General features: G+C 40.7%; 2 protein-coding genes across 11 annotated transcripts in view; both read right to left on the reverse strand.

Annotated features, from left to right (window-relative positions):
• fam172a (family with sequence similarity 172 member A) overlaps window positions 1-774 on the reverse strand; it is a 156,184-nt gene extending 155,410 nt beyond the window's left edge. For 3 of the 9 annotated variants that reach the window (XM_040155505.1, XM_040155508.1, XM_040155509.1), the window contains exon 1: window positions 56-321. In XM_040155505.1, the coding sequence (XP_040011439.1) occupies window positions 56-240 (185 nt within the window). In that variant the 5' untranslated portion in view covers window positions 241-321. Of the gene's footprint in view, window positions 1-55; window positions 322-436; window positions 496-674 lie in introns of those variants that run through there. The other 6 variants (XM_040155506.1, XM_040155502.1, XM_040155504.1 and 3 more) reach the window with 5 other exon arrangements.
• A 3,429-nt stretch (window positions 775-4,203) lies between these two features.
• The window catches only part of kiaa0825 (KIAA0825 ortholog), a 115,414-nt gene continuing 104,372 nt past the window's right edge, over window positions 4,204-15,245 (reverse strand). For both annotated transcript variants that reach the window (XM_040154263.1, XM_040154262.1), the window contains one exon: window positions 4,204-5,219. In XM_040154263.1, the coding sequence (XP_040010197.1) occupies window positions 5,060-5,219 (160 nt within the window). In that variant the 3' untranslated portion in view covers window positions 4,204-5,059. The remainder of the gene's footprint in view (window positions 5,220-15,245) is intronic.

Here is a 15,245-nt window from a genome sequence, read left to right on the forward strand (position 1 = left end):
TCGAAATGAGCATTGCTGGAACACATGTGCTATATTATCTCATAATTTAACATGCCTAATCCTGTCTGAGACTGAATCCCTTCTTAATACCATAACGGTAATTGTGTAAAAGCTCGCTGCACCTGTGAGGTGGCAGTGAGCCAAAACATTGGAGCCTACTGTTGAACTCTCATATGCTGCACACACTACGAGCGTATAGCTAGTCCGAATAAAACAGAGCGGTGATGATGTAAACTGCATAAACAGCTAGCGACAGCAGTTTGTCGACGTCGTAGCTAACTAACATGAAACCGTGAGAAAAGCAGCAGCCGTGTGTTCGCCCAACTTTGCCCACGTGCAACGACTCGTTTAATTATGCCAACGCAGCAAAGTTATTCTTGCTTCAAAACCGGGCTGCCGGCAGTAAAAACACAGCCATTTCCACGCGCTCGGCTACCTCACACTGCGCCGTCACTTTCCCAACAGCAGTCAACATCAGTTTATTGTGTCGCACTGTTAAAGACAACTCCCTGAATGTGTGCAGCCGCTCTACATGGAGCCACTGCGCGCACGTACAGTAGGACATATGCGGGCTTTTTATTTCACACTCGTTTCTGCCAAATGGAACACAGAGGCTCGGAGAGGAACAGCTGTTTACAGGAGATGCATGCATGCTTTTTGCTCGACTCACGCACCATCAGTAGCTACATATGCGACTGTCCACTTGCGGCTGCTTCCTTGAAATTTCTAAAACAGGAAGGACTCTGAGCAGCGCTGAGCTCTGAGAGCGTGAAGCTTCCGGGTTACCGGGGCAACGGACTGGAAGGGATATTTAAAGACGCAGTAGCACAGCAGCTGCTGCAGCTCGTCCAGATGTTTTCTGAAGTGCGTGATTTCTACCACCTGACAGCGGTGGAATGTAACTAAGTATATTTGCACAAGCACTGTACTTTCCTCTATTGTGGACAGCTGCTGTGTAGTTGTAAGCTACTTTGCATATAAAGATTTTAGATGTAAAACGTGTGATCACTTTATAAAATACGACGCATTGTTTCAAACCAAACAAGCCACCACTATATACAGTTGTTGAAATTTAGCTGCCCCCTGACAACATTAAAATGTTGCTCGCGTGTAGATGCACCATAATAGGTTTAATAATAGGTGTGAAGCTGATACTACATTTTGCTAATAATACATCTTTACTTTGACTAAAGTAACATTTTTGAATGCAGGACTTTTAATTTAACATGTACTTAAGTAAAGGATCTGAATACTTCTTTGGTAAGGTTTGTATGAGAGCTCCGTCATATACAATATATTTACTGATCAAAAATTATGGCTAAAACAATTTTAAAAACAGATTTCTGGAACCATTTTGATAATTTTGTAAAGTCATTATTTTATGAGAAAATTTTTGAGTGAGAGTTACTGGACTTATGCAGGTGGAGTGTCCTATGACATTTGATTTTGTCATTTTGTCTCTATGCAGGTTTGTGCTTGTGTGTTAAGAGTAAATTAGGTCCATAGCTTTGCCCTGATAACTTTTCTCAGTTATATTCTTTCTTTGCATTTAGAGGAACTACACGGCACGCTGACTGTGTTCTGTTTAAATCTTAACTAGATGACCTAATAATGTTATTTTTCCCTCACATGCTTGATAAAACTATCTAATTTTGGGTGACTACGGGGTCTGTCTTTCTTTTGTATTAAAGATGTATTAACCATTCTATATACGAAAAACCATCTTAATTTTAATATTGTGTAAAGTAATACATCAACATTTAACAAAGTCTAAGAGTTGTACATGTCTTATGTGTCAAAACTCTTGCGCAGCTGTGTTAGCTGTTGGCTGTGATGGGATAGCGGTAGTACAACATTTCAGACATAGCACTCATTTATCATAATAGTGTAAGTTGACTATCGGGGCTTTAAGTCAGGATATTCACACAGGTTTTATCCTTGGTGACTTGCCACTGGAAATCGACTAAATGTAATTGATGTAAATCCCTCAAATAGGAAAAGGATACAACATTCTTTGTTTTAATATAATTTTAAAGGAGGGTAGTGATTAGGTCAGGCTCGCAGGAGGATGTAATCATTTACATACTATCACACTATCAACAACCTCTACAGATAGTACTTATAGGTCAGTAAGTACTTAGCCACTAAGGTTACTTAGTAACCTAAGCCAAACCTTAGACTGTTTGGCTTAGGTTCTCCCTTAGCCAAACAGTCTTTTGTTTTGCTCTTTGTCTAACAGCACTAAACTGTTTCCTATCAGCAGTACGCCTTATAAAACAAGAATGTTGTTTGCAAATGTGATGTCTTAAATTTAACAAACTTTACCATCAGCATCCTATTCAAGGTTTTGGATGCACCCCCTTTTTGATGTTTCATCTCAGGCACAAGGACATTGGTTTCAAGCTGTTGTGGCTAAAGTGTTCAGGACTGTTCTTTAAAAACTGTCAGAGTGACGTGGATCAGAGCACATCACAGTACAATTGAAGATAAAGAAAGCTGATTTGATTGAACCTATACCTGCCAGATTGATACTGATACTGTGCTATATGTGACTTATCTAAAACCACCTGCCACACCCTGTTCCCCTTTACCATGTACCTGCAACTTTATTTCATTACATGTGCTGTTGATTTACAGAAATACCTCCCTGCTTAAGCTTAACCTGGATGTCCTTCTTCTAGACGGGCTCTAGAAGTTGAAGTTTTTTTCTCTGGGGAGCTGAACTACCCTGTGTCATCAAGCAGAGTGCTGGAGATGCTGCAAAGGGAGGCCCAAATAAGAAACAGAGATGGCATACATGTATTGTGACACTGATATCCACTGAGTTTGACAAGACACAGGAGATGCTTCTTGCTCACTCTGTACTCAGTGCAGCACCTGAGACCAGAGGTGTAGACATGAGTCCCATCAGTTGGACCTAAGACAGATTTAAGTTACAAGTTTGATTTGCTAAGACTTGAATTGAGATAATAAAATAAAAGTCTAATAAACCAACCAGTGACTGGTCATTTCACTAGGACTTGAGGCAAAAGACTTGAAAGATCTGATACCCTACTCAAAAATCTTGGTTGGCCCAAAGCATTCAGGCCACTATTCAAACTTGTAGGGCAATAGGACTTGATGTGCTTTTAAAATAATTATTATAACTTTACAGCATACTTTTCAGGTTACTGTATAATGAGAGCTTGCACTGATCCCCCACTGTATAAAGAGACATTTATAGGATATAGATATATCCCTGCAATGGAATTAGGACTTGACATGGAAATGAGAAATCAGAGTGCTCTTCCTGAATGATGGTCTTTCTGTAATACTACCATGCTGTCTTGCTTCATGCTGACACAAAGCTTGTTGTACTCAGTGGATGAAAATACAAATAAAACCAACATGTTTCTGCTGTGGCACTTTGCTGTGGACAATGCACTAATATACTGAGGGTAATCAATTGAAATGGAAATCAGAGGAGTCAAAATGCTGTGACTGTTTATCCTGTTTAAATATGTCAAGATGAGCTCTGGGATTCTAAAAGTGTTTATGTAGGTTTGTTAATCCCCAAATGAATACTGTATAATAGAAAATTCCATTTATTCATTGTGATGAATCATTCTTTGTAATAATTTGTCGTGAATTATACTGTCAGCTTTACTGACAGATGTCTTCTGAGCCTATCACCTGTCTACTATGGAAATACAAATTGATAAGTCTACAGGTACTTACTCTAAGGGGGAGGGAGAGGAAAAGGGAAGGATATCAAAGCCTTTATACATATATATATATATATATTTTTTTTTTTTATAGAAAACAGTTATCTTACTAAAACAGTTTGACTAGCCAAATACCTTTTTCTGCAACACCAAAATAAAACAGTTTTAATAAGTTCATTTAGAAAAGATTAATTTTTTTATTTATTTTCTGTTGCTGTTTTGCCTTCATTCAAAGGGAAATGCAGAATTCAGTTACTGAACGTTTTGGGGGTTTTTTTGCATTCTCTAAGTGGTTTGGTGATCGCAATCTTTCTACACTTGCATTAAAAATCTAGTTATGGAAGGAAAATTTCTCTCTGGAGAAGGAAACGTTTTCCTTGTATCTCAAAGGAATTGCATAGCAGTAGCCTTTGTGATCTAAAATTATGTCCTTGTTGATCAAAAGAGAATCATTTGAGTTGTTTAATCCTTATTTGAACATCATATATAATAGGGAAGGACATATGATGTATGTATTCAATAATGTAATGCTAACTTTATACTCATAAATCATGCAACTTTACATTATTGACTACACAGAGATCACAGAAATTGATCATACAACAGAAGAAGAATATTCAATGGTGAAGTACAAATATCATCTTATTTTCATGTTTAATTCTAAAACATTCCATCTCCATCTGATAAATAACAAAATATGGATACAGTTGGAAAAATATATTGAGGAATCGTGTTACACATAAAATAAATGTTTTCTCAGTCTGCACAAAATACTGACTGATATTACATAGTGGGGCAGATTTTTGGGACACACTGTAATCAAAACATACATCATCTTGCTTCCCAACCGAAATTTTTGATGTTTGCTTTCAGGAACCGGGAGAAAGTATGCTGACACCAATGTCTTTACACTCACTGTCTCAAAAAAACTTCAACTACCGACAATGATCACACAGTCCTATCTTGTCCCAGGCAAACAAATCCAGGTTCTCCATTTCCCAGAACTGATTTCTGGAGATGTGCTCCAAAAAGATGAAATGCGTCTGATGCAGCATAGAAAAGCATGGGGAGTTTGTCTGAGGCATGTGCATAAAGAGGGAGGCACCGTCTCCCTTGCTCTTTTTGTTGTTTCAGTTTCTCGTCCTCTCATTCACTCATGTTTTCATGCACACACATATGCAAACTCACTGCATACAGTACATGCAGAAACCCAATTACACTCACAAATGTGCACACACACAGCCACACATACACACACTCTACTGCCTTGAGAGCTGCAAGTGCATATTACAAGCAAACATTTACAACACGATAAAAATTCCAACTGTGTGGACTTTTATTGGGCAGCAATTTTATCAGATAGTTTCCCCTTGGGTCTGCTCTGCTAATGTCTCATCAGCTTCAGGAGGGTCCTGTGGTCCCGGACTGCAGCAGCAAACAAAATAGGCTTTCTGAAGCTCTTCTACCATCGCTTTCTCTCCATCTTCCAGCTCTGCACCCTCCTGCATCTCCCATCTGGAAAGCACAGACAGCATAGATAGTGGGTGGAAGGTTTCAGACAGAAAATCACCTTTTTCAATATTAACAATCTTTTGTCAACCAGTCTTAAATGAAAACATTCAGGAATGGCTACGAAGAAACTTACAGTACAAGTTATGCTGGTCTCTGGTTGTACGAAAATACAGGATTAGGACAAAATACTGTTTATGTTTGTTTCTTTGCCCATATTCCCCCCCTATTTGTGTCTCACAAAGAAGAAAGAAAGGACCCCACCACATGCAACTCAGCTTGGGTTCAACACGGAGTGATGAATGACCTTTTATCCAAAATACATACTCTTTCACACACCACAGACAGAAACTCTTCAAAGCTCTATAAGTTACACTTTCACTCCATAGGTTCTCATATGGAAGTATTCTACTCTTTCTTCTGTCATGCTGTGTGGGCCGGTTTCACAACTGTCTCCACTGCTGTGATACTCTATCAGACTTAAAAGGAAAAAAGTGAAATAAAAACAAATACATGCTTTTGGCTTTCTGTCTCTATGTGTCCTCCCCTTTCTGTCAATCTAATGCTTACTGTGGCTAAGTCATGGTATAACAATTCCAGAACCCTCCCTGTTTGGGTGGCTACTTTTTCTGGAGGAAATTGCCTCTCATATCTTGTTGCTTCTCTGTCTTGTTTAATCACTTTTACAGTATGTCTCTCTATCACATTTTCTAATTCTTTAAGCTGTGGAGTGGATGGAGCGCTTCAATATGAAGACATCAAGGGTAGTCACGTTGTAATTCATTCTCAGTATTTCAGTGGAATCCCTTGAAGAGTGACTGTGGTCAATCAAATCCATACGGAGAGCTGGGTGAAGGCTGTCTTTGAGCTGCCGCATCACACTCCCTGCAAAAGAGAATTATATCTGTCTGACTGCAAATGATTGCATTTTCATTGCAATCTCTGCGTCTCCTTTTATCCCGCCCCCACTCCCCTCCAATTCCTCATTGTATCTTAAAATATGTACCATATTGTTGTGCTCTGTGTGTGTGTGTGTGTGTGTGTGTGTGTGTGTGTGTGTGTGTGTGTGTGTGTGTGTGTGTGTGTGTGTGTGTGTGTTTGAGGCGTATGTGTGTGTAAGCAGAAAGAGGGGGTTAAACACCAAATACATCGCACATGTTTCATGCATACTAAGAAGCGGGCCTCTCAGTGCAGAACACTATGGTGAAATTTCAGCCTCTGTCATAGAGTGTATGTGGACACATACACTGACAGGGCTTCCCCAGTACTGTCAGTGTAGTTATTATCATCTGTACGGGGAAGATCTGTTTATGTAAATGTGCAGCTTTGACAGAAGACTTCTTTCTTCTCACGTGACAACTTCTCCCTCCACATACAACTTTGGAAACTATTTTGTTGTTTTCTGACTACTCTTTGTTTCTCTCTGAATCTCACTCTTTCTATTTGTCACAGAATAAGTGTACTATCTTTAAAAAAAAAAGGAAAAAAGAACAAAGGGGTGGTAGTTAAGCATGCCTTTGATGACTGCTAGAGACTGTTAAGAGGGAATGCAGATGACTACTAGGGGAAGACAAATTGCTATTTTATTTTTTCAGTGACATAAAATGAAAATCACTTCTACTAAATAACCATTATGCTACACAAATAACACTCTCACAAACAAAACAATACATATGTCACACAAGGAGCAAAACAAGAACAGAAAGGGAGTGAGGCAGAACAGAGAGTGGAGGAATGGTGGCCAATAAAGGAGCGAGCAAGACAGGAAGGTGCGCTAAAGGTTTTTCAATGTTTAATTTTCAAATAGGATTAAGCAGAATGACATTTAGCTGAAGGTTACAGGCTCAGCATTGTCTTAGCTGATATTGATATGCAGGAGGCGCCCTGCTTGTCACCGGGACAAACACCGTTGATGAATGAGAAGCCTTTCCCCTGGAAGGTGTTAAGTGCAAATTTGAAATGAGAGAGAGGTAGAGGTAGAAAGAGAGTGAAAAAAAGAAGGGGCACACACAGACAGAGATTGAATTACCACGATAGTTGCCATGTATGCTGTCACTAGATAATGTTGCCAAAAGTGTAAATTGTTCCATGAAGTGTAGGTTGCATATTTGTTGAGATTGGTTGATCTCGTGCTGAAAATGAGCCAAAAAAAAAAACCAAGGTGCTTTGCTGTATGTATCTAATTTCAACAACTACAGCACAACAATGCCTCTTAGAAATGCATAAGTAGGCTAAAGTTGACAATAACTTCACTGTATCCTCATTTCGGCAAGTTTTCCCCCAGAATTTACATCTTAATAAGGGGAGTCTTACCCTTTAATTCTTATGGGCTCTGCTCATTTCTCATGCATTAATACTGGAGCTGCTGACTTGGCTCTTCCTCTGAATACAGAATAGGACACACATATTAAGACTCATATATTTACAGGATTGATGCCACGGCAGATTGTCTCAGAGTGAGATGAAAAGACTGGCTCAGATGTATTTCAACGTGAACATCAGTGTAAGCTGTCCTAATCATGGGACTATGCAGGCACATGACAGACAGCATCTACCCTGATTTTCAGCTGATAATGAGTAGTGATGTTCGACAAATTAAGAGCATAAGCCTTCCTCAGGGATCATCCAGCAATCAACTTACTTACTACATCGTACTCAAAATGCAACACAGATGAAACTTTGATGTTTGACTTCAGCCGCTCCCAGCGACAGAGAATAACAAAAAGGAGATGTAAACTGATAGTGAAAAAAAAATATCGACATGGAGTGGGGAAAGACAAAAAAAGAAAGCAATAAAGTAAAAAGGACAGCAAAAAAATAAAACTGGCAGAGGTACAAGTATAGACTGTGCCAAAGAAAGTGAGTGAGCAGAAAGACAAAGTGCTTGAAAGATCATGAGAGGCAGAGAGACAGTGGCCAGTGGTTTCCTCTGCAGCTGTCAGTGGGCTGAGTGGTTTCTCTCAGAGTGTTGGGTGTTTGTGCTGCGCTGTGTGCCCGGCCTGCTCTGCCACTGGGACCGCTGTTTGTTTAAAAGGCTTGCCTGTCAAACAGAAAGTGCCACTGGCAGCCAGACACTCAGCTAAATGACTCTGACAGCAGCCCTAATCAGAGGCTTCGCACATTGCTGCAGGGCCTGGAGGATCCATCATAACCCAAGCCTAAATATTTAAAGTGCTAAACTTTCCAAAGGTCAGGCCTTTCCATGCATGCCAGGGCGACATGTGTCAGAGAAGAAGGAAAAGAGGGACTGAACAAGACAGAGAGCTGGAGAGACAGAGAGACTTATGGTTAAATGTTCTCTATCATTTTCACCCTTGTGAGAACCACTTTCAGTTTTAGGCCTTTGGAATCAGGTTACTTGTAATGAAAGGCGATCATTTTGAGTCGTCATCGCGTCTTAACACATCTCATTTGAGGTTAGAACCTGGGATTATAGTGAAAGATGACTTTATGTAAAGCAATTCACATCACAAAGTTGGGCTCCAAATGACAAGAGTGTCTCTCGCTAAAGGAGACACTCAGATTCACCCTATGTCTCTGAAAAGAAAAAAAAAAGATGAACTATGATGTTTGGAGCGAAATAAAAAAAAATAGCACAGTGAGTGAGCAGTCTACCCAGTGAAAGCTGGACTAATATGGATGAATCTTCTCAACCACAGCTAAGTTTTAAAAATTCAAGCAGTTATTTCTAGTTGATGTCAAAGTTCAGAGTTTAAGGTTAGGTGTTTAAAGGTGTTGCGCAAAGGTGAAGTCAGTGTATGAATGTAGTCAGTGAAAGAAAAACCATATAAAGATGTGTACAGTGTATGTCTGTGTCTGTTTCAGACCTAGTGTAGCCAAGTTAGGTCCATACTATCTCATTTCATGCTCTTGCACTTGGCTTTCAGTTTTGTAGTGTCACAGATAACACTGCGTTGCACGCAGGTGTCTGGGAAGTAGAGTGCATGGGAATAAATCATTACAGGAGAAAACACAGAGTACTTCTAAGAGATGACACAAAGTGTTGGGGTTTTTGTACATGACTTGTCAGTAGTTTTTTTAGTGAAACACATTAGTTGTTCAGAAAGCAAAGTCACAACTTAGGATACAAATCTGTCCAAACTTGATCTCATGCTACAGTGTTCCTTGAAATAAAGTAGAAAAAAAGGAAACAACAAAGACAAGTTATTAGTTGGGAATGGATATTGTACATTAAAATCTAGTTCAGTCGGGGTAACTGACAAGTTCACAATGCTGGACAGGGGGGGTCATCTCTTCGACTCAATTTCCAATGAGAAGCAAACATCCAATTCAATTTAGATATGTGCCTGTGCTAGGCCATGAGCCAGAGGGAGATTGTAACTGACAGCCATTGGACAGCCGGCTGGATTTGAATATTGACGAGACAGAGTCTTGACAGAAGGGATTATGCTCTACCTTCTGACTTGCTAGCTGCTACACTGATCCATTCTATTGTCAGATCAACTCAGTGTCAGGTCTACAGTATGTCCGTGTAGCACAGTGATGCCACTCAGTATTAGACCCTACCTGAGATCCATCTCAATCCAAACTGATGTCCACTCAAACGCTACAAGACACACACTAAATCAACAAGGACAAAGATATGCAACATCAAAAGGAATCTGTTTCAAAGAACTGGTATCCTTAGTCTACAGCTGCTTTGTTCAATATAGAAAAACAAAAATACATAAACACACAATGTATGTATTACAATACTTCAGAGGTTGGACAAACTTAATTTTGAAACTTCTAAACTTGACCTTAAACCTCTCTAACTTAACTAACTCAAAACTACCTCTTTCCAGAAGCGTATTTTTTTGGATTACTTTCTAATCTTATGATGAGATTTTGACTTCATGCATCAAAAACTAGACTAATAGTCATTATTGACATTAGAATGAAGCTCCACGGCCATATGCGCCAGCAAGCCTATCTTGGCTTATTGCCTGTGTGTGTGTGTGTGTGTGTGTGTGTGTGTGTGTGTGTGTGTGTGTGTGTGTGTGTGTGTGTGTGTGTGTGTGTGTGTATGTGTGTGTCAATGTGTCGATATATGTTTGTTTGTGTGTGAGCACGTGGGTCAAAACCAGTCTCCACAACGTCAAACCAGCCCCGTCTCCCACCCAGCACACACCCTCCCATCTCGAGGGCCGCTGAGAGCAGGCGAGTCATAGAACGCCTGATCAAAGGGCCTCGGACAGATCTGTGAAGGCCCTTTGAAAGGACATCCACAGTTACACAAGTTGACACGTTTGTACGTGCTTTGGCGCAGACACACACCCAGGCTCAGGGGCATACACACACATTCACAAGAGCATGCACAGAGGCACGCACAAATACAAAAACACCACGGTTTTTAACTCCAAATCCAAGCAACAAAAGGTCCAGCTCATCAGAGAGCACAGAGGGCCTTTTTCTTAAATGCATTACTCACACAAATGCATATATATACACACACCCAAAGGCTAATACCATGAGAACTCCAACGATAGAGGGAGGTGTAGGGAGAGAGACAGAGAGGGATGACTAGTGATATAACGTTGTGACACATCTCTAGTGAAAGGAATGACTCTACTGGTGTATAAAGACTAATGTAACAGATCTAATGACTAACTATACTAACTACTAACTACTAACTACTAACTATATATATACTGGATAACACATCAGCCCCTTTAAACAGAGATGCCGCTATATTGCCATCAGGAAGACTCGTCATTATCCTGGCTTTGCTTGTTTACACTGAACCAAACAAAACTGGCATAATGCCGCCCCAGTGTGTGATTTTAGATAGGATGCCTGTGTTCTGGATTCAGAGGAGTGACTTGAATCGTCATCTGTCAGCATCTCTCCCTTTTAAGCCTGGTATATACTTCTGTATGGGATCAACACAGAGCCTACGCTGTAGCCTATGCAAGTGGTCTATGCCATTGTGACCATTTATACTTGTGCGATGGTGTGTCTGCATTGTTCTGCAATTATACTGCCAAAATGGTAGTAGGCAGTACGGTTTCTATGCCACTGTGTTTACTTCAAACAACTGCAACTAAAAGGGAGTGAATCATGTTGGAGTTGGAGATAATAAAGGTTGAACAACAGTTAGTTTTACTGAAATTACTTAAACGGAGAAAAGAGAGAAGATGTCAGAGGAGATGGTATGTACGACAATCGAAGTGACTGAGGCAGGAGGAGGGACCAAGTGGACCAATCACAACTGTAGCGGTCTGCGTCAGCACAAGGTGTATTTAAATTTCTAGGGAGGTGCTCGTCAGGCAACGGCGTAGGTTTTGGTGTCTGGTACGTGGTAACACCGTACCTACGGCATCGATTCAACGCATAAGTATAAATTGGCCATTACACAGAAGTCGATTCAGCTCTGTGACCACCTCCACTGCTGGTTTATTGCCTGAACAACAATGCCCACCCCACTCCATGTTTAAATGAGTTGTCTGCTGTTGTTTTGCATCCACACTCCAGGGGCATTTACGTGTGTGCTGTTGGTGGTGATGATGATGGTGGAGGTGGTGGGAAGGTGGTAGAGGATGTATAGAAATGGTGTTACAATAATATTTTTTTGTTACCAAAGATCTCTTAGCTAGGGTTGTATATGCATCACTGTGTGTGTGTTTTGTGGTCCCATTTTGCGTTTGTGCAAGATACCATTTTATTATTTTTTGGAATACGACTATGTATTCACATCATGTGACCCCATATTTCAAATCCCTCTACATGGCTGTTTCTAGCTCCTCACTATTCTCACCAGTCATCCAGGGGAAAGTTTGTGCAAATTTGCAGTGGCTTAATTACTGAATAATTTAGACCATGCTCCAAATTAATGTAGACATTTCCATATTAATGTGTTTGCCTACCGATTCCACATTTATTTGTACTGCGGACAGGAGGGTAGCAATTATCACAGCATATCATAGCAGTTGTGCCGGTTTTTCAGACATTATTAGGCTGCTTGTCCACCACAGTGACTGTGAATACTAGTCTACTGGACACAGGTTGGTGCATTGCTCAAATAGGCTTGCAATGCCTCTGTGGGTAAGATCTATCAAGTCTTGCTCTGGGAGAAGAGGGTGAGGGGCCTTGTTTTTGTTTGACAAGGTGAGGGCCAATTTAGAATCCTTGCTGTTTGTGAATGTATTATTACATGCAGTAAAAATAAGGACAACAGCAAATAACCAAATACCTGCCAAGTCCACACAGCCAGTGTCTTCTGGTCAGTGCAGTGCAGTAGCTGACTCCTCCATACAGACACTGAGTTCTGCACATGTCCCAGGAGGTTGACAAGTCTCTGCTCCTCTTATCTCCCCTCCTCAACCCCCCTTTTCCCCACCTCAATTCACCTTTCTTTTCTTCCTCCTCAGTCTCCTGGATGCTTGGCTCTTGTTAGGAGCTTGGCTGAGCAGGCTGGCACCTTTCACTGAAAAAGTGCCCAGAGGAGGTTGTGACACAGAGAAATGCAAGCATGTGTATGTGCTTATGTGTGTGTGGGTGTGACCCCTCCCACTTGTGCCACTGTAAATCATTAAGGCAAGACCCTTCATTAAGGAAGTCAGCCATCTTGGCACCTTTCAGTCGTGTCCTGTGTATGCCTGACAACTGTCTGACATCGCCTCTCAAACTCCCACCACATGGGGCAAGACAAATAAATCTCAGCCTTTGTATTCCATCATCAACATTCATGTGTTTACATGCTCCATTTCTGATGTTAAACTCAGATTTTTTTGAAAAGCGTAACATGATACCTTTGAAAATTGATAGCCCAGTCTTACCTACCCCATATGCCTTGTGACCACCCTCTCTCTCCTTCCATCACCTTTCTCTTGTATGTTACTGCAGTAACAAGAAGGAGGCTAGCTGAGCAGGCAGTAAGTCAGGCATTCAGCCTGGCAGGCAGGTAGGCCGGTACCTGTTAACGGCTCCAGTGTGCCTGCAGATCTCTGGGATCAAAAATCTTAGCAGAGGCAATCTGTCTTCCACCATGAGCCAAAGAGAGAGAAGGACGGGGGGGCGGTGGGAGAGAAATCGATAAGTAGGCAGGCAGAAGATAGAAAAAGAGGAGAAAGAAGTGAGGACAAAGATAAACACTTAATGAAATGCACATACAGTAGTTAATGTTACTACAAACACAATCCCATCCATAAGCTGAACAGTTACTAAGTAAGGTAAAGCCTCAACCTAAACCCTAATAGGTCCTGTACAGAATTTGCCACGTTATGACTGCATCACATCAGCCTCTCAATCTTTATGGATTGCCTTAGTCCCAGCTGTTTCCCTGATTACTCCTCAGCTTCTTGTAATGGTTCTAGTCTATTTAAGGGGGTATCTCCAGTCCCTCCCTCATCAGTTCAAGAAGTTTCCCATGACATTCTTGCCGTGGGTTGTTTCTGAATTCTCTGAAAATTTTGTTGTTAACCTGTTAGCTTTCCTGTTTCCTGCCAATGGAACAGTGTTGTGCCCATGTCTAGTCTTCGTCCACCAATTCCCTACAATCAGCCATTTTCTTTTCCATCCCCTGCCATCTCCTGTAGTCTACCACCAGCCACTATTCACTTATCTCCAACCTAAGCTCACCTGTTGCTTTCAGCCTTCCCCTGTGATCATCATGTACCTTAAAATCCCTCCTGCCACCAGACGAGCTGCAGGCACCCAACGTCCTTTGGAGAATAATCCCTAAAGCCTCCCATAACACACCATCTCCTTCCATGTCTTGTGACTGCATTTGGGTCTACTCCTTTAAACCTTGTCACAAAATGCATAAAATATTACCCATGAATTAATGAACAAAGATGATTCCGATAAACAGTCAGTAGCTTTAGATTTTGCCCTCCTCGCACACAAACACAAGCACAAACACTGAGAACAAGAATTCACTCACGCAATCTCCCCACTGAACAGCATACAGAGGGGGTAAAAAAAAGATGCTCGTTGTGCCCCAGTGTGCTACCAGGAAATAGCCTATTACTTATTCAGTACTTTCTCTTTGTCATCTGTGCATGTATAAACTGTGAAATCTACTAAGGAGTGCTGGGGGTTGAGAAACTGCGACTTGCTCTCAGACAAAGGCCTCGCTCTCAGACATTGATCTGGCAGAACTTCTTTTCAAACCCAGCTATATATCATTTCCATAGCCACTATGAATAAATTCATATTTCAGCATATTCCACTTTTTTATGGATTATGTAGTAACTTAGTTGGGTAAGTTGCTAGTGTGGTTGATATAATGGTGTATGATCGAGCTGAAGAATAAGTAAATGTGTGGGAATAAAACTGAAGTTACTGGAACACTGTCAAAAAAAATCAAAAAAGACCCCATCAAGGCTAATAAAGACAAAACAATACAACAACACCTGCATTGTGGGTACATAGAATAATTTCGATTACGATTTTTAATTACACACTTAAATCAAGTTGATCAGCTTCAGTATTCATGAACTATTTACAGGTTAACTGTCTAACCAATGACAGGCATTTTTTTATGCACACTGTGGTTAACGTAAACAATGAGTGAGAAACAGCACTGTTACTGCACAGACAACCAGCAACTGTTATTTCACTGGATTTTTATTCCAGGATAAATCCTTTTATGGAGGGATAAACCTTTTTGACACATGGTTAGGAATTTAGCTTGATACTCTTCTCATTTAAACACAACGGTGTTTAAATGTGAAGAGTAACATGTAGTGAGAACGAAACTAATTTACCTTCACCATTACAGTTACTTACTGAAACAGAAAAAGCAGCAGTAAAAACTTTCTCGCAAAGCACTGACGTAGCAGGCACTCAAATATAAGAATAGGCTAACCGCCATAGTTTCAGGTATCGGTAGAGTCTCTATTCAATCCCACAAGTGGATCCGCTAATCACAGAACAGGTTCATTTGTGAAGCACTTTGTTTTTTTAAGAAAAGCCAAACTAATCTACCAATTTCAGTTTGTTTTTGATTCCAGCAATAACAACACTTATGTTTTGTGAGTGTGGAGAGATAAGGGTCACTTACTGACACCAGTTGGTGTGTAAATACTC

The sequence above is a fragment of the Xiphias gladius genome, chromosome 19 (assembly GCF_016859285.1).
Source record: "Xiphias gladius isolate SHS-SW01 ecotype Sanya breed wild chromosome 19, ASM1685928v1, whole genome shotgun sequence".
NCBI lineage: Eukaryota > Metazoa > Chordata > Actinopteri > Istiophoriformes > Xiphiidae > Xiphias > Xiphias gladius.